Below are 20957 nucleotides of genomic sequence, written 5' to 3'. Positions count from 1 at the left end.
GCAGAGGAAACTGAGGCGCTGACTGACTTGCCTTCTTATAAACAGCCTCTACATTATTATCAAAATACCATTTATTGTCAATAATTGTGCCTAAATACTTAAAATTTGAGACGTGCTCTACTATTTGTCCATTTATAATGACTGGTTTATAAAATCTAGTATCTACTGCTCTAATTTGACTTTCCAGACATACAGTTTAAGTCAGAATTATTAGCCCCCTTTAAATTTTTTTTTCTTTTTTTAAATATTTCCCAAATGATGTTTAACAGAGCAAGGAAATGCTCGGGTAATATGTCGAATAATATTTTTCCTTTGCAGAAAGTCTTATTTGTTTTATTTCAGCTAGAATAAAAGCTGTTTTTGATTTTTAAAAGCTATTTTAAGGTCAAAATTATTAGCCCTTTTTAACTGCAGAACAAACCATCGTTATACAATAACTTGCCTAATTACCCTAACTTGTTACTTTAAGCTGTAAAGAATTGTCTTAAAATATCTAGTAAAATATTATTAACTGTCATCACGGCAAAGATAAAAGAAATCAGTTATTAGAAATGAGTTATTAAAACTATTATGTTTAGAATAAAATATAAGGAGCTATAATTTCTGCTTGTGTGTGTGTGTATATATATATATATATATATATATATATATATATATATATATATACATATATATATACATATATATATACATATATATATATATACATACATATATATATATATATATATATACATATATATATATATATATATATATATACATATATATATATATATATATATATATATATATATACATATATATATATATATATATATATACATATATATATATATATATATATACATATATATATATATATACATATATATATATATATACATATATATATATATATATATATATATACATATATACATACATATATATATATATATATATATATATATATATATATATATATATATATATATATACATATATACATACATATATATATATATATATATATATATATATATATATATATATATATATATATATATATATATATATATATATATATATATATATATATATATATATATATATATATATATATATATATCCCAATGTCAACCAATTTGGCATTGTACGATGTCTAATGTAAAACATTGATGTCTAATGTAAAACAGGCGAATGAATTAATTATGTGAAATTAATTAATTCAAACCGAATTAATTATTTGTAGCCTACCGTTTTAACTACCTGACCTGCATGGTCTTTGTTTTACCTATAAAGAAATAAAAAAATAAATAAATACAAGTTACACACAATTTACCAGAACTCTGGCATGAATAGGTAAAGTGATCGGTGTTGTTATAATGCCGTTGACAAACTTGGTTGGGAAAAAAGGTGCACAACCAACATGAACCAACCAACAGTATCTGAGGTTTTCAGTAAAATTACTAAGTACAAGCGTGAAAGCGAAAGATTGAAGCAGTGTACTGATGCTGTGACACATTACCTGATAAATTCAAAAGACTGAAGAGTCATTAGATGGAGACAAGATTAATTAAATATCACGTTTAACAACTATAGTGAGATGCGTTCCAGCGGTAGATTCTTGATAAACTGTCTGACGTGCACTTCTCTCTGGGCTGACTGCTGGAGCTCAGACACTGCAGAGTGTATGAGTGTGTGGTCATGTAATGTGCGTTTTCGTGTGGAAGGAGGGCTTTTCAGAAATGCTAGATTAAATGTCAGTGTGGACGTGGATCGTTTTCGCTCTAAAATGCCATTTTAAGACGTATTAGTGTAAACGGGGCCATGTATATTTTTCTCGAGCGGGTTGCTGCTGCGACAGGGGCGAGGTGGAGGATTGTGATGCTGGCTCAGCATCGTTATGACTATCGGCCAACAGCGATGGACGATGGCATCGTCTATCAACCCAACCCTAACATGGTCAATTAAAATATGTAAACCAACCTTATTTTTATTCCAGGGGTTTGTTCCACTAAATTTGCCTGAAGTACAGCTTATATATGGCACATTACAGCAGAAAAGAAACATGGATGAATGTGAAGAAAGAACAGGACATTTTTGATGAGTCATAAAAATTAAAAGAAAAGATACTGACAGGTCAAATAAGGTGCTACTCACCTTTTATGAAAAGTTTATGATATGTGAGATTATTCACTTTTTATTTATTAAAAATACAAGAATTAGGATTATTTGAAGCAAAAGAGGTATAAAAGAACAGCATTTTATTTTGTAAAACAATTAATTTCTGATGCCATGATGACAGTAAATAATATTTTACTAGATATTTTTCAAGACCCTTCTATACAGCTTAAAGTGACATTTAAAGGCTTAACTAGGTTAATTACGTTATCTAGGCAGGTTAGGGTAATAAGGCAAGTTATTGTACAATGATGGTTTGTTCTGTAGACTATTGAAAAAATATATATCCTAATGGGGCTAATAATTTTGACCTTAGAATAGCTTTTGTAAAATTAAAAACTGCTTTTATTCTAGCCCAAATAAAACAAAAAAAAACTTTCTCAAGAAGAAAAAAATATTATCAGACATACTGTGAAAATTCCCTTGCTCTGTTAAACATCATTTGGGAAATATTTAAACAGGAAAAAAAAATTCAAAGGGGACTAATAATTCTGACTTCAATAATCTCACCCCAAATACTGAAAAGTAGTGCACAATTTTAAGTTTATTCCAAATGCCATGACATGGAGTAATCATTTCAAACAAACACTATTGTATTTAGTTTCATTTCATGTTAATGAAGTTCTTAAAAAGTGTTAATACATCATCAGACTCTGTACAGACTTAAAACAAACATTTTAGGTGTTATTTTCTTACCTTAATCCCCTCCAGCACCGGCGCAGTGTCTCGTAGTGTTTCTGAATGGATGGCCACATCTACACTCGACAGAGGGTGTTCTGCATCCACCCGTCGTTCTCCTTCCACCTCTAGCACCTCAGCCTCCTGGAGATACATTAAAAAAAAGCTTCCAGAAAGAGTTCATCTACACTACAGGTATTGTGCAGACATCACTGTAAGACTGTAATGACCTGTGCCTGTGTCTGCTCCTTTGCTTTCTCTGCAGCATCAGCCAGTCTCTCCAGCTCTCGCTCTCTGTTCTCCTGTCTGATGGCCGCCTCTTCTTGCAGCGTGGCCTCCAGCTTGGTCTTGTTATCCACTTTAGAGAAGTCCAACTCTGCTACTTTCATCTGCGCCTCTTTAGCCTGTGAATGCACATCAGAGCACACACTCATTTCAGCAGTGCTCCCAAGTATACGAAAATTATTTGTCACCTCTGTACTTTCTGGAGTTTGAGTCACTTTTTTGTGGTCTGCAAAAAAAATGTGGATCATATGGTGGCTGACGTCAGCACAGGGTTCTGGTTTTATTCAAAATATTAATTAAAGTAAAATAAAACCCATTGCCTTGCCATCTAATTGAAAAAAATACATATATCATTTATTTATTTATTTATTATTTATTTATACAACAGTTCTGTCTGGTTCTCGAATCTAATTGGCTGATAGCCGTAAGATTTTAAGTAATATCAGCACTCCTACAGCTTCTTCACCCTTGTGTATTACTCCGTTTGACAAATATCGCAGCTGTTGGACAACATAATGTACTTTTGAGGCTTTTTTTAGTCAAGAATGAAGTTGTTTAGATTGCAACTATGCAGTTTATTATTAAGGATTGTGCCTATTTTAAATATTTATCATTTCAAAGATTCAGTGCGTTGGCGGCCAGCCTGCAATACTGAGTAGAGCAAAGATGTTGTTCCACAAGATGGCGACAGAGAGCACATAAGTCCTTAGGGGAGAAAAACTGCATTTTTTCAGCATATGTTTCAAACTACAGCTGAACATATTATTACAGGTAACAGGTAAGTGACATTCAATGTCGATCTCACTCTTTTGTATTTTGTAGTGCTGAATTTATACCACAGTAATCTGGTAGTGTTTGCTTTGCTTTAGCTTTCTTAGGGTTAATTATTGTGATTTCACAATTGCAACAGAGAAACACTGGGAAATCTCTTTATTAAAATGTGAGAATGCTACAGAATCATTTAAACACTATTCTGCTGTTCTGACGTCAGCTGCAGATGTGAATGAATGGTGGAAGAAAGTAGTTCCTCTTACAAAAGGGTTTTTGAGACTCTCCATGTTTGATTTTCTTTTTATACACATGATTATGTTGTCGAACTTTTGTATAAATGCAATATTACATTCGTAGCAGTGCTATATGGCTGTATATCGTCACTGGTGGGACACTAAGGCACTCGGTCTGTGGCCTCGAGCCAACTCACGCCGCCCACCATTGCTGATATACAGCCATATCGCTATGCTACGAGTGCGATATTGCTCATATATATGCACATAAACAGTTGAAGGCAAAATTATTAGCCCACCTTTGAAATTTTCTATTCTTTTTAAAATATTTTCCAAGCGATGTTTAAAGATGATTTTTTAAAATAATTTTAATAACCAATTTCTAATTGTATTTTCTTATTTTCTAACTTATTTCTTATTTTCTAACTGTTCTAGCTTATTTTCTTTTGTCTTTGCCATGATAACAGTACATAATATTTTTATAATTATTTTGCAAAATACTAAAATTCTGTTTAAAATGCAATTTAATTAGGTTATCCTAAGTGGGGCTGTAATTTTTGCCTTATAAACTGTTTTAATAGTTAGAAACTGCTTTTATTCCAGCCAAAGTAAAAGAAATAATACATTCTCCAGAGGAATAAATATTATAGGAGATATTGTGAAAATCTCATTCCAACATAGCTTTGAAAATATTTGAAAAGAATGAAAATTTCAATAAGAGTTAATCATTATATAAACATTATTTATTATAAATTAATTAAAAAAAAAAAATATATATATATATATATATATATATATATATATATATATATATATATATATATATATATATATATATATATATATATATATATATATTACAGAAACCATATTTGTAGTTAGGTGCTATACTTGTGATTTAGACTTTCAAATATAAAGCACCATCCAGTGCCACTGCTTTCAAGTATTCGTTTAGCATATATTGACTTCACATCATTAATGTAATTTTCCTTTAAAGGTATGCAAGTTTAAAAAAAAACTCTCTTCTGAAAATACCATAAAATTTTTGAAGATATTTAAGAAACATGCTAAATAAGCATTCTTGTTTATTTGAAAAACAATGCTGAAGTCAGATATTCTGCTTTGAAAATGTCCACTACATGTCAGAACTTGGTCCCATTAACCCGCCCAATGCCAGTTTAGCCAATTATAATTCAGCAGCTCGGGTTGCCTTGTTGGAAAACACCATATTTTATTCATTCATTCATTCATTCATTCATTCATCCATTCATTTATTCAGAAAGGCTCTCAAAGCATGCGTCCGTGACCAAATTGCAACCTCCGGTGGACAGTAGCAAAATCCAAAATGAGACGCAAATTCCTTCCACATGAGGTTATTAATTAGCAAACAATATAAATATTACAAACACAAACATTCAGTGAGCAGGTTACATTGTAGCCCTGTGTCCTAACAATGCGCTACATGATGAGATTTGCAGTAATGTGCAATTAGGCTGTTTGCAAATGACGAAACATGACAAAATTTTAAGCACAGAATATGCACTCACTCACGAAAAGGTAAGGTTTATAATCTAATTAATACATAAACCTCTTTAACATTATTAAACATACATGCTGAATCCCTGGTGTGTTCTGCTACTGCTTTCCGTATATGGCAATAAATGTCATGTAAAATGCATTTAACACTGAATAAAGCACATGAGGTGTACCTGAGGTGATCATTGTCATTTATCCCGTTGATCACATGTGAGATACAGAAGCAGTTTCTAATATATCAATTCGAGGTGTTGGTTAGAACAAAAACTAATAAAATACTAATAAACTAGTTTGAGCTTGAATTAAAGAATTTAGGAAATGTAATTTAAAGTAAATGTGCTGCTAAATTGAAAGGACTGTGCAGTATGGGGAACTGAAATGCATGTTTTGTGAATGTGTTTTATTTAGAGCCACCAGTAGTCTTTCTTTTTAGTTATAAATCTCTGTGAATTATGCTTTTTTTCTTCTCAGAAATGCAATTTTGACCCAATTTGACTTGCCCACTCAGGTGTGACTTGCTTTCTGAAAAAAAACACAAAACAATCATTGTAAATATTGCATATCTTGTCCAGCACGTACCATGATGTCTGGCAGGTTCTGTAGTGTGGTTTTGAGCTGGTCTGCAGGAGACAGTGTGTCCGGCAGAAACATGGCTCGGGACAGCAGCAGCAGAGATGTGGGAATGTGCTGGTTGAGGTGAAGCTCCAACCACTGACATGATCAAAAAAGTTAGATGCACGATGAGAAGACGGATTACTGGAATATGTTTGATCACAGAGGGAAGTGTTTACCTGTTTAAGCTGCTCTCTCAGTCTCTCCTGTGTCACACCCAGAGCTCTCATTCCTCTTACTCGACATGCCGCCTGCAGCTCGTTCGCATTCAGACTGTCCACTCCCTCCTCGGCTATCAGCTGACAATCACACACACACATACACACAGATTTAACTCAAGCTGGTATAGACATTTTGAAAAAAAACAAACACAAAATATACGATTTAAAAGGTTAAAACTAATTTAATTTTAAAAAGCATCAATGAAATAAAAGTGCCATATTTTACACTTTGGCTTAAGTGATTTCTTTAAGTGATGTCCCTTTCATTTTTATTATTATTATTATTATTATTATTATTATTATTATTATTATTATAGCCTTTATTCCATCCTTTTTTACTTTTTTTTACCTTCTTCTCTGTAAAGCCCTTTGGGATGTACATTTATAGGTGCTATAAAAAATAACATTTTTAATTAATATTATTATTACCTTAATTTTTTGGTAACACTTTAGAATAATGGTCCATTAGTTAATGTTAGTTAATGTATTTACTAACATTAACAAGTGTGATTAATCTTGTAAAGCACTTATTAATCATAATTCAACATAAACTAATGAATTTTTTAACTCCAAATTTGTACTTGTTAACATTAGTTATTGTACTGGGAGTTACTATGAACTAACATTTATTTATCTTATTTGTTTGTTTGTTTCAATGCCATATGAGCAACATTGCCTATATACATGGCAAAACCCATACTAAACATACAATATATAACAAGCAGTCATATTGGTTTCTTGATAAACATTCATTGTATAAACAAACATACAAATAACAACATTATCCTTATATTTTGAACAATTCCTTAGATTGGTTATCTTTATATCAAAGGAGAAAATTACATTTGTACTTATTTACTTTAAAGGCTCTCTTAGGTAAACTACCATCCTATCTTTATAATTTGCTAACATTTCACATGAATAACCAACACACTAGATTTGGTTCCTGTATTCATTAAACAGTCCCAAGGGTATAGTCTGAACTTGGCAAATGTGATTTTTCCTTTTATGCTCCTAGGGCTTGGAATGACCTGCAAAATCAGCTTAATCTTGACACACTTCCGACTTTGAATAGTTTTAAACATCTTCTGTACAACGTTTTAAAGGATACTTGTAATTGTTTTTATGATCTGACTTTTATGAATGGTGATTTTGTAATTTTGTGGTATTGTTTGTTTTTGTGATTTTTATGTGAAACTTTATGTGCTCTCTGCCATCTTGAACAGGTCACATTGGAAGTAGAGACAGAACTGTCTCAATGAATATTTAAATTTTATTATCAAAAATAATTCCTGAATAAAAACATTCTCTAATATCATTTAAAATACTCATTCTATTAAATATGTTTTATCATCCCCTTAAAATAAATATAAGTGCGAGTAACCTATTTTACTCTCATATGTATTTAGATTAAATAACATTAAGCATCGTACAGATGATAGAATACCAAAGTAAATGTATGAATATTTGTCTGTTCATTTTAGTAAAAACAATCACTAACATTAACCAATGGACCATTATTTTAAAGTGTTACCAATTTTTTTTCTGTACTTTAGAATGAGTTCTACTTAATTACATATTCTTCTGTTCACAAAATAAGCACACTTTTTTTACCATCATTTACAGAACGGCATTCAGTGTACAATTTTATACCAAAAAAATCTTGATATTTAGAACAAGAAACATTTGCTGACATTTAAGGATCACCACAAAATACTGATTAACTGTCTTTGTACTTTGCCATTTTCCTTTAAAGGTTTTACCTATTTGTCAGCAAAAATCATTTACTAATTATTGTAAACATTAAAGCAAGTACAGGCCAGAATAAATATTTTATTTTTAAATAAATGTGTGTTTTCTAAATAATGATGGAATATCATTTCACCCGTATTTACAGATTTTAAATTCAAAAAGTTATTTGAAACGTTAAATATTTAAAATATGTTTCATGTAAATAACAGCACTTTTGTTCATTTATTTTCATGCAAAAACCAACATGTCCCTAATCATTATACACTCAACTTAAAACACTTCATTTATCCTCAATTAAACTTTATGAATGTAAATTTAATCATATGGAAAGCAGGAATTGGATTTATAAAAAATTATATACAAGATATTTTATTGCTTAACTATTTAAGATTCTATCAAATAATCACTATAAAGACATGAACATGAACTGTTTTAAAGATTTTTTTAGAAGAAAATCTGAATATTAAAATGATTTCTGAAAAAAACAGGTGACAATGAAGATACCAAACCATTAATTTACATTGTATAAAATAATATCTCATAATATTTCTTCATTTGTGATTGATTAAATGCAACTTTAGTGAATGCAAGAGCTTAAAAACGTAAACATTCTAGCAAAAAATGTAAATAATATTTTTTAGTATAAAAAATTAATATTTTATATAAATATTTTAATAATAGCATAGGAGAAACAACTCAAAACGTGGGAAAAACAAAACAACATTAGCTTAAATTTGTCAGTAGAAAAAAAAGAGTCTAACTTGTGGAACAGACAACAAACTTAATTGAATGTAATTACAAAAACTGAAATACTTCAAATGAAATAAATTATCATCACAAGGACGACTCTTTTCGACACAATTTCTAACCTTGTCATCTGCGCGGATTGCTCGTAGCTTCATGATAAGCTGGAAGCGCAAGAAATTGTTGGTGCCGATGGACTGCAGCTCTAGCAGTTTGCACAGAGCCACGAGCTGCGGCCGCGTCAGGTTATCCAAAGTCAGTTCGTCCTCAAACAGCTTGGAGAAACGAATGATCTGCTCATTGCTGGGTATCTCTCCAGAGTCCCGGATCTGAGAGAGAAGGCAGAGGGCAAAAGAGAGCTTGCTTCAAAAGCAGTTCTCATTCATATCAATTCATAAGCATCGCCACATGGGGGCAACAGAGGGCTGTGTTTTAAACTACTTATAGATGACGTACAGTAGAGATTTGATGGTATGAACATTTCATATCATGATTATAGTGAACTTAAGTATCAATGCTATTGATATAATCACGACTTTGTGAAATAGAACTTAAAATAAAAGTCTCACACACTTAAGGCATTCTGAAAATGATCAAACAACAACTTAAATTGCATCTTTATGTAATTGTGGGACAAACAACATTAACGTCATGAATACCAGCATTTGGATTTGTTTACTTTTTTCGTGTAAATTGTTTTTGTTTTGCTTATATTTATTTATTTAGGTTTTAATGCCATATCAGCAGCACTGGCTATATTCATGGCAAAAACATATACTAAATATAATCATATAATCATATCAGTTTCTTAACAAACATACATTGTAAAAAAAAGAAACATACATGTAGCAACAACACTGTAAACGGTCATATACAATCTTTTAGTTTGATAAAACTAAATAAATAAATATTATAAAATTACTACAGAAGACACCTTTTCAAACATTTCACTTAAAATATTCCCGAATAAAAACATTCTCTAATATCATTTAAAAATACACATTCTATTAAAATATGCTTTATCGTTAACATATTCTTACACAAGTCACAAATGTTTTTTTCTTCCCCTTTCAATAAATATGCAGTGTCCAATTCTACATCTCATATGTACTACCTGGTATATATATATTTATTTATTTATTTATATTTAAAAAACAATACCTGTTTAATTTGTATTATGCAGAAAGGATGCTGGATCAAATTGATCAAAGATGACAGAAATGAATAGTTTTACAAAATAAAATGCTGTTCTTTTATGCCTCCTTTGCTTCAAATAATCCTTATGATAATCATTTCTTTCATTTACAAATGGATTAACTACAATTTGTCATTCCTACATTCATCCCATTTCATTTGCCATTTTTCAATAATATACAGATTTAAAACGGGTTTAATATCAGACACAGGAATTTCACATTCTGTTATCTCTAACTGTAGGGCTTCTTTAGCTGCTTTATCTGCACGTTCGTTTTCAATGAATCCCATATGTCCAGGTATCCAGCAGAAAATAATATCAGTCTTTTTTCTTTAAAAGATTCACTTTTTCTATTAAGCTAAAAACCATAGGATGATCAGTTTTCATTGATTCGAGTGCTTGTATCACTGCTGCAGCAGATACTAATCCATCTGATTTTGAACCATCTGGATACATTGGTACATAAGTTGGTAGATTGCATCAGTATATTCATAAACTCTTTCTGGTAAACCTTTGGGTGGATGTCCCTTTTTTAAACTGAGACAGGTGCATTATAATAGGCTTTTTAACATACCAAGGTGGTATTGTTTTGCTTTTACAGGTAAATTGGCTTTTCTTATTAAAGGCATGTGTTTAACCTGCACTTGGTAAACTACCTTAAAAGGGATCCTTTTATGTTGTTTATCGCTAAATTGTGCTTCCAAAAAGTGCAAAAATGTGTTCGAAAAATATATTATAATTTGGATTTCTCTGACTGATATTTTGACTGAGATTTGCTCAGTATTATCAATAGTGTGCAACACACACTTTAAATAAAAGGAATACAACATACTTTAACTGGACACAAATATATAATTATTTATTAACTTCATATATAAACACGAAGTTACATTACATTACAGCCTTTTGCAATATTACAGGATTTACCATGAGTTTTCAAAATCTCAATACACAATCATGGTTTTAATGATAATGAAAACTTGAAATAGTGACACTAATATTCAGAAAATTTACTATGGTTTAACTTGAAATTGGTAAATGTAACAACACTATTGTACAGTTGTTGTTATTTTTAGGTTGTAATCTGAACACATGTAACTATGACTTACCTTCTGAAAGAAAGTGGAGAACTCTTCGGTCACGTTGCCTTTGGCTGCTTTGTTTCTTAGTGCAATTTCCTCGATTGTGTCCTGCAAGAACTTGGCCATCTCCAACTTTACTCTCAGCTCCTTCTTCAGCCTCTCCTCCTGCAAAACAAACACACAGAAGCCCCATTTACCCCTGGTATTAAGATTTGGGTCGTTTTGGGAGACATTCCTGTTTTGTCCACTTTTGACAACTTTTGTGATGAGGGGAGAGTCTTTGGGCAACTGTGCCTTTAGGATTTCTTTTGTCATCTTTCAATATAATATTGCAAATTAATTTAATTATCATAATGTACAGTAAAAAAAAAACACCTTAAAATAAGATGTAATGTTTGGATGACATTTTTAACAATGCAAGTAAATGTTAAAGCTGTGAAATCATTTACACACAGGCAAAGACAACATTTTTAACCATTTTTTGATTTTTCCATTAAGTGATGTTTAAATGGAGATATTTTTTAACACATTTTTAAAAACATAATAGTTACTAACTATTTTATTTTGCCTTTGCTATAAAGACAGTACATAATAGTTTACCAGTTATTTAGCAAAATGCTAGTATTCAGCTTAAAGTGCCATTTAAAGTGCAAATAGGCTTACCTTGGTTAATTAGGCTAACCAGGCAAGTCATTGGACAACAGTGGCCTGTTCTGTTGCCAGCTAAAAAAAATTTGGGGATGGGGTGCCGATAATATTAGCATTTTTTACATTTTCAATTTATTCGATTTTTTATAATTGCAGCCAAACTAAAAGAAATAAGACCTAATGCAACATTTATATCATTTTAGGTTTAACATATAGATAGATCTGTAAATATATTATTTTATACATTTAACTTTAATATTTAGATTTAGTGTTTTTATTATTCTTTTTATGATTTAATTCACCTTATTCTGCAGTATGAGCGGGCGCAACAATTTAAATCTTTTTTGGCTCGAAACTTCCGGTGTCATTTACTTCCATACATTTTAAACTTATATATTATATGATTCTGCTTTGTTTGTATAATCATGCAAACACTTGTTTGTAGAGCAAGTAGTTTGACTGTTTTCTGCGGTTTATTATTCCTAGTCATCCTGCCATAGGGAGCGGAATTGAAAATCTAAAACAAATCGCAAAAACGAGCGCATTTCCGTATTGATGAATAAGGTCAATACAGTGGATCAATTTTTTCCATAACATATAGCTATAAAAATACAAATTCAGAACATGCAACACTCATTTAAGTCACTGTGTCTCAGTATGTTTGCATAAAATAAACCGATTAACTCAAAATTTAAGAATTCATACATAAAACTCATCTGTTATTTAAAACAGAAATGGACAGACTGTTTGAGAATGCAAGACTGCTACATTTCAGAAATGTAATTGTTAGTCAGGGCGACACGGTGGCTCAGCGGTTAGCACTGTTGCCTAACAGCTAGAAAGTTGCTGGTTCGAGTGGCATTTCTGTGTGAAGTTTGCATGTTCTCCCCGTGTTCGCATGGATTTCCTCCGGGTGATCCAGTTTCCCCCAGTCCAAAGACATGCACTATAAGTGTATTGGCTAAGCTAAATTATCCGTAGTGTATGAGTGTGTGTGTGTGTGTGTGTGTGTGTGTGTGTGTCAATGAGTGTCAATGAGTGTGTATGGGTGTTTCCCAGTGCTGGGTTGCAGCTGGAAGGGCATCCGTTTAGTAAAACATATGCTAGAACAGTTGGCTGTTCATTCCACTGTGGAAATAGAGACTAAGCTGAAGGAAAATGAAAGAATGAATGAATTTCTAGTCAAACGCTAATTTCTTTTTATGAATGAAAACCTAAAATATAGATAATTATAAAATTAAGACAATTTTAACTTTTGGATTTTTTACGATTTCTTTAGCTTTTTCTATATTACTTAAATGGCCATTTCCTTTAGATACTGGAGTTATAAAAGCCACAGAATTTTTTCATTGTGTATGAATGTTCTTATGTATGGAGGACTAAACCTGCAAAAACAATAAATAAATAAATAAATAAAGAGTAAATAAATCCATAAATTCTTGCATAAATAAAATAATAAATAAATAAATATGCAAATAAATAAATGTAATTAAAAAATCCACTAATTCCTGCATAAATAAATATTTCAATAATTAATAGTACAGGCAGCTAAATAATTAAATAAATTGCACAATGGGAATAAGAAAATGGAAAATCAGAAAATAAGGAATTTGTGGATTTTTAGATACATTTACATATTTATCTATTTAATGTTTTATTTATGCAAGAATTTATGGATTTATTGACTCATTTATTTATATATTTGCGTATTTATTTATTTATTGCTTTTGCAGGTTAAGTCCTAGTCTTTTGTGACTGTCTGAACGTATTCGATCAATTAGCATCTAGGCTAAAACAGCAACACTTTGCACCTGTATTTACACTGCAAAAAAAGTGATTAGTTGATTTTACTTTAAAAAAGGGAGTAACTCATTGCCCTATAAATTATTAAGTAACAAACTAGGTGCATAGTTATAAAAGTTAAGTCAGTGTGTTTACTGATTATTTTTGGGTAAAATCAACTTGTTGCTTTTAAAGCAACAGGTTTAAGCAGTTTCTTTTTTTTTTTTAAATGAAAAGTAACTAATCGCATTTTACAGTGTAGCGTCATCCACTTGTCAACAAAGATGCTTTTTAACACACGGTGTAAACAGAGAGTGTGTGTGAGGCAGATAAATGACATGTTAGCACATTGGTTTAGTACAGGTTGAGACATTTACGGCGTGACTTTGACAGAAATACAATTAAGGTCTTAAAGGGTCTTTAATTATAGATTCAAGTTCAAAAGGTCAACTTGCCTTTTTGGACTGTGTCTCGAAGGTGGACGGCAGCATGTTGGGGAAGAGCTTCAGTGCGACAGGAAGCAGAAACTCCATGAACGGAACAATGATAAAGACCAGGAAGGGCAGGAGGCGAAAGACATCTGCACACGTCCTCAGAAACTGCAATTAACACAAGACAGGCAGTGATGTCAGCAGATTTGGGGATGAAATGCAATTATTGATGTGTGGTGTTACATTTAACCTGTAGAGGTAAAAATAAACTAAAGCCTCTGAGAGGCCTGTCATGAAGAGCTAAGAACAGACTTCAGAGAATAAGCTGTATGCCAGAAAGACTACACACACCACTGTATAATTACAGCTCAAATCCTGCTGGGATGAGAAAAGAGTGATAAGTTTTCCCCAAAAATGCCTGTCTTCCACAACACTATTTGGGTGAATCTCAATATCTGCTCTATAAGCTTCCATGATATTGTAATAATTATTTAGGACTGTTAAGATATTCTGCATTGTGAAATGACTATTATGGGTAATTACAGACATTCACACGTCATCTCCATTAATTCTTATTAGTTTAATAAAACAAAAATCTAAATCAAATCTATATTGCCATAAAAGAAATGTTAAAGCCCCTACACAAAAACACATTATTGTATTTGATTTTACAGTAATGACATTACTAATATGAATACTGGGAACAATAAAAAAAAATTTTGTGGGAAAAAGCTAAAATGGTTTTTAAAATACAAGCATAAAGGTGAAATTTGCACAGGTGCACATTTCTTAAACCTTTCCTTTTACAGTATAACATAGAAAGAGACAAGAGAAATTATCATGTTAAAGTAGCAATATTATTAAAGGTTTTGTATTTTTTAATTTGTTTTTATTTTAGCATTAATAAAAAATTCTCTAAATTTCAGTTTGGTTTTAGTTAGTGTCATGGGCTTTGTCCGTTTTAATTTAGCTCTTCTTTTGTCAATACGTTTCAATACAGCACTTCCAGTGTACCCAAGCAAAAACGTAAGGCTTGCAGTTTACATTGACTCTAGTGCAAACCTCCTGGTAATAATTTTTAAAAAATTGTTTAAACAAAGATTGGACCCAAAACCATACAAATGCAGCGTAAAAGTATAAAAGTAAAAATTATGTTCTGAGAAAACATTCATATTAAAGACTATGCATGCTAAAACATGCCTAGTGTACATTTTTGGCAGATGGAGAAACAGTTAAGACTTTTTTTAAAAGCCATAGAGTGCATTGATTCAATGTTATATTAAATTGGTCTCACAACATACAGGTTAAACTAACAAAAGACATTCAAACAGACCTTATACCTTTTTGGGGTGGGGTTAAATTAATTTTTAATCCTTATGTACCACCATTTGCATTTTGATGAGCTGTAAAAATGAGAACCCTGTTTCACAGAAAGCTCCTTTGCTCTGCTTGCCTCTCCTGTTTTCAAAATAATAGCCCCACATGTATTGTATGTTTATTACAAGCTTATATAACTTAAAAATAAGGGGGGAAAATCATTGTTGTAATCACACTAGACCAGGGGTCCTTAACCACCGGACCGCAAACCGGTACCAATCCGTGGATCAATTGGTACCAGGCTGCTCAAGAAATCATTAATTATTTTAGTTTTATTTATTATCTGAGTCTGAACAATGTTTTATTTTGAAAAATCTTTTATTTTGAAAAATGACCGTATTTTCACGCTTACATCTCTGTCACTTGAGCGCCCAAATTTAACCCACAAGTAGCAAAATGGCGAAAAGGATCAGTTAAGGACCCGCAAACTGCCAAGGAATAGATCCGCAACCCATCTGTCAACAAATCCAGCATGTCTGTTCAAGAAGATCAACTGCAGGAGATCGCAAATGATGGCGGCCTTTTAGGGGCCGTTCACATATCACGTCTTTTCTAGAGTTCGAGCAAGTTTGTTATTTCCAACGGAGGTACGTGGCTTGTGTGCGCAAGCGGCGTGACGTGCTCGCGCCTTCCATACACACTCAGTTGAATGAATGCTGTGAGTGCACAGCAAGTTTTGTGACAAGAACTGACCGTTCAGATTTGACCTGGTCTGCAGTAAAATTGTCAAGCATTTGCCGAGACCGCGGTGATAAAAAGGTTGGGGACAACTGCACTAGAGCTGCATGATTAATCGGAAAAAGATCGCGATCTCGATTCGACCCCCTGGATGCTCTTAATCCAGCATTTCTACGATTCTGCCAATCAAATTTTCAAGTCATGAAAACTACGAACAGCACTTAAAACTGAAAAGAAAATGAAACTGAAAGCATGCACATTATTTAAATGATCATATTGCATTTTAGAGTTATAATTACGACAAGCATTTGATATGTTTTTTAATCTGATAATGACAAATGTCTGATTTTACCAGTGAAAAAATGCTCTAATACTGTTGTCAATGACAGATTGCAAGCATATGTCTCAAACATAATAATTCAACTTTAGAATTATGAATAGTTGTATTCTGATTTCGTCACTTAACTGTGCATTAATGACCAGGACAAATTCAAAGTCTGTTTAAGTCCCCTATACAAATTCTATTCAAAATTTAGCATTTAACTAATAATATTATTATTGTTGTTTTACCATGTTTGAGAAATAACAACAATAATAGCTTACTCATATTAACCTTTATTTCACATCTACAGAATTTTGAGAAAATAGTGAAATTTATTTTAGGTAAAAAAGAAAACATTGTGGCGGATCAAATGCAGAGTGCATATTATTGATGCCCCATGTAAAATAACCGTCTGTGTTTTATTCTGGTTGGCCTATTTTCACCAATATTTTACACACACACAGCATTTACATGGGAAACCAATAGTGTTTGAGGCTCACTCACTGTTTGTCATTTCTCTGTACTAAACCATCTACAGTGCTTATCAATTCTGAAAAGAATATTTTTTTTCCTAATTATTATTTTATTTCGGTTAGCTTTTCCATTAACTGCTGTTAGTTTGAGTTAGTTTTAATTAATCATGAGTTATTGGTTCAGTTCAGTTTACGAAAATGTTTTTTGAGCAACAGTTTGAGTCAGTTTCTAGTTTAGACAATGAAAACAACCTAGTAAGTTAGTCATGGTTTGTTGTTATCAAGAGCTTCCTGGGCTTTCTTCAGGTTCTCGACTCTGTCAACAACATTACCATAGCGAGGTATGCTAATGCACCAGTCTCATCCAGCATCTGTCACACCTCACTCTGGCTATTCTTCTGACCTGCTTCATCCTTAATCCTGCCTATTCACTGGCGGTCCTCGCACAGCGTGGCTCCTGAAGTTTTTGAAGGCAGTCATCAACCCCCTTCCCAGACCCTCACTCCTGCTCCCACACAGCTACTTCCTTTGGAGAAAGAGAGTGAAGGTTTCTCCAACGCACTGACTCGTCCATCAACATTGTTTTGCTCTTCTCTCTCTGTGCCTGTGGTGATATACATGTCAATGGGCACAACACAAAGGCTCTTTTCAGGCCTGGTTGGCTTAAATTCTTCCCTATAGGACGACTGACACACAGGTGGAGTGAGGGGTGCAGGGAGCCCGATTATAAAGCTGAAGAGCCTTTGTTAAATAATCTCTCATTTTCTAAATTTGTCATATTTGGTCAAATATTTGATATGGCAAAAGATGCAGGAAGTCAGTATTCACCATGTGGACTCACTCCAGATATGATTTGACTTCACTGATTTTGGATGGCATCTTTTCAGATCTGAGAGAGCTTTCACATATGTTGTTCATCTAATCGTTTAATTTTATATATATATATATATATATATATATATATATATATATATATATATATATATATATATATATATATATATATATATATATATATATATTGTTTTTTTTTTTTCAGTTTTTAATTTTATTTATTTTATAATTTTTTTTTGTCCTTTCCCAGAGATGGGTTGCGGTTTGAAGGGTATCCGCTGCGTAAAATATGTGCCGGATAAGTTGGTGGTTCATTCCGCTGTGGCGACTCCAGATTAATAATGGGACTAAGCCGAAAAGAAAATGAAAGAATGAATGAACATGAGTTGAGTTTTTCCTCTTTCTCTTCAATTTCTCTCCTTTTTTTGTTAATTTTGTAGATTCAAATCAATCATTCGTGTTTGTTTTTCATGTATTAAAAAAATAAGTCGACGACAAAGAAAAATAAACCAGAAATAAAATGCATAGCAGCGTAGCTCGTAAAGTGCATGGCAACATGTTTTGACACGTTCAATCATGGACTCGGTTCGAACCCAGCATCTGATGAACTCATTCTTCCCCCCACTACATATCAGATTTTGCTCACTATTCATCATGAGGAAGACAAGTAGGAATCATTAATAAGTGTGTGTATTATGTTAAGCGTATTTGAGCATCACATATTATTTGCACATTTATTGAATGGAAATGTTTCTGATTCATCCAAATTTGTCTTCAGATGGTGCCTTTATTGCAATGTGCGTACAGTCGATCGCTCCGATTACATTGGGAAAACCGGTGATCGCTGCAAATTGCACTTTAATGTTTGGCTGGTCAACTGCATGGTATGGAAACTTTATAAATCTGCTAGACATGCGGATGATCCCGTCCCATCCAGCTGCCATTGCACGGCTCAAACATACTTTGTAGTGTGCAATTTAACATAATTGCCTCTAGGAGTTGCCAATGGAAATAAAACAAACACACACAAGAAATGCACGTACGCCAGACATGAAAATGGTGTGAACTAACGCACATTCTCACGTTCATTTAATCGATAATGAATCCAAACATGAGCGTGAAATCTGGCATACGCAAAGTTTTTGTGCGTACGCAGCGTTGATACATGAGGCCCCAGCTCTCCATAACACTGCCATGTCTGTGAATTAATGATAGGTGTAATGTAGTGAATAACCCTGGGCATTAACATCCTAGCAACTGAAGGACAGGCAGTACGGAGCAAGTGAGAGACAGAGCAACCTGTGACAGAACAACTAAGCCATTTCCAGTACGTCCAGTAGGTCATCAGCTGTTACAGACTGAATGCGTCACTGGGGTGTCAATCTACAGCAGGTTGAATCACGCAAGTGTCTGAGAATTCAAGGCTGGGAACACATTAGCACTATGCTAACAGACGTTCACACAATAAACCATGTGAAAGTCCAGTGATACTACAATCTGCCATGTGCTTGAGAAAGCAGTAGAACACAGAATAGATGCATTGTTGTACAATGTACATAATGACATGACAAGAAGCCATGATTGCAAGTGTTTTTTATATTACTTTAACTTATTTTTATAGGTTAATTTAGTTGAAACCTGATTTTTTTAGTAAGAGTTTAACTTAATAGTTTAGTCAGTTTGACTGATGTAAGTTGCGATGATTAATTTGATTACACTACAAAAATTAGGACAGCAATATGTATTTTTACAGTGTACAGTACATCAATAGGAAAAAATATTGAGACACTTTTTTCTGAATGTGCTGAACTAATTTAATACGAGTTTAAGTAAAATGTCAATATTTGCTTCTTACTTTAAAGATCTGCAAACCTTTCTTCCAAATTACAAAAAATACTAATGTCATTTAGAGTTTGTTTCAGAAAATAAAAATTGGTAAAAATAACAAAGGCTTGGTGTGACAGAAAATGGGTTATTTCACCAAATATTGAATGTTAATCTCCTCTGAACTATTGTTGTGTACATCGTGTTAAAAGAAGATAAACATCAGAAGTTGTGGCAACTTTTATTATGCAAAACATTTTTAAAATACATATTTATTTTTAACCCAGAAGAAATGTCATCAGTGATTTACAAAATAAAACATTTTAACAAAAAATATATATTTTAAATTATATACATATTTTAAATAAATGATTTTACTTTTTGTGAAGAAAAAACATAACTTTAAATCTAGTAAATATTTTTTCCATAAGTATATTTCTGCTATATTTCTATACACTGTAAAAATATCCATAAAATTAGCAGTTTCCCATATTTTGTGATTCACATTTTTATTTTTCCAGTTATTTCTGCTTTTGAATAGCATTGAGGGGCCTTGATCTTTCTTCCAAAAACGTTTAACCTTGAAAAGTTCAAAAAAGCGACTTTTATTGACATTTTTAGATTATAGTTTAACGCTATATATTATATGGGTTTTATGTAATAACGTTATGTAATAATTATGTAATAAACTGCCAGCACACTTTCTGTAATTTTACAGACTTAATTCTCTTTAGCTTATTTTTATACATTATATTATTTCAGACTACTAAAATGTCAACAAAAGTCACTTTGCTAAACTGTAGCGTTGAATTTCCAACATCAAAAGTTGACAGATCGAGGTCCTATAATGCAATTCACAACCGTAAATAAGCAAAAAACACTTGTAAATCACAAAATGCGGAAACTGTTAATTAACAGATTTTTTTAATATATAATATTTTTATACATAATAGCCCAGCAGAGTGGAGTGTGTGGTTTTTGACAAGTATTTTAAGTTGCTTAATTCAGCTGTGTATAAATCATGGCACTTTGCTGAAGCTGACAGGTCCCAAGTCAAAGTCCTTACATTTAGCACATTTTCACCAGTTTTATTGTCCACCAGGTGGAAAAGATTTGTTCAGTAGCTTCATTAAGGTAATGGCACCTAATGCACATAAAGTGAAAGCACATGCCCTCGACTAACCTCAAGGACAACATATCTCAGAGAAACAAGACTTCACTGCAGTCTGTCTGCATAGGCCAGCGGCCATCCACGTGTTAATGTAAGCCATAATTACCTTTCAATCATTAAACTACACAGAAAAAATAAGATA

At 32.2% G+C, this 20957-nt stretch overlaps 1 protein-coding gene across 2 annotated transcripts in view; it reads right to left on the bottom strand.

The window, feature by feature from the left end:
• The window catches only part of letm1 (leucine zipper-EF-hand containing transmembrane protein 1), a 60598-nt gene that overhangs the window by 11752 nt on the left and 27889 nt on the right, over positions 1 to 20957 (bottom strand). For both annotated transcript variants that reach the window (XM_056470360.1, XM_056470361.1), the window contains exons 4-10: positions 14161 to 14304; positions 11303 to 11440; positions 9124 to 9327; positions 6461 to 6580; positions 6249 to 6380; positions 3075 to 3248; positions 2863 to 2988 (exon numbers count right to left, since the gene is read on the bottom strand). In XM_056470360.1, the coding sequence (XP_056326335.1) occupies positions 2863 to 2988; positions 3075 to 3248; positions 6249 to 6380; positions 6461 to 6580; positions 9124 to 9327; positions 11303 to 11440; positions 14161 to 14304 (1038 nt within the window). The remainder of the gene's footprint in view (positions 1 to 2862; positions 2989 to 3074; positions 3249 to 6248; positions 6381 to 6460; positions 6581 to 9123; positions 9328 to 11302; positions 11441 to 14160; positions 14305 to 20957) is intronic.

This window comes from Danio aesculapii, chromosome 13 (assembly GCF_903798145.1).
Source record: "Danio aesculapii chromosome 13, fDanAes4.1, whole genome shotgun sequence".
Classification (NCBI taxonomy): domain Eukaryota; kingdom Metazoa; phylum Chordata; class Actinopteri; order Cypriniformes; family Danionidae; genus Danio; species Danio aesculapii.
Note: the sequence above shows the minus strand (reverse complement) of the source record. Positions and strands in the feature narration are given on the sequence as shown.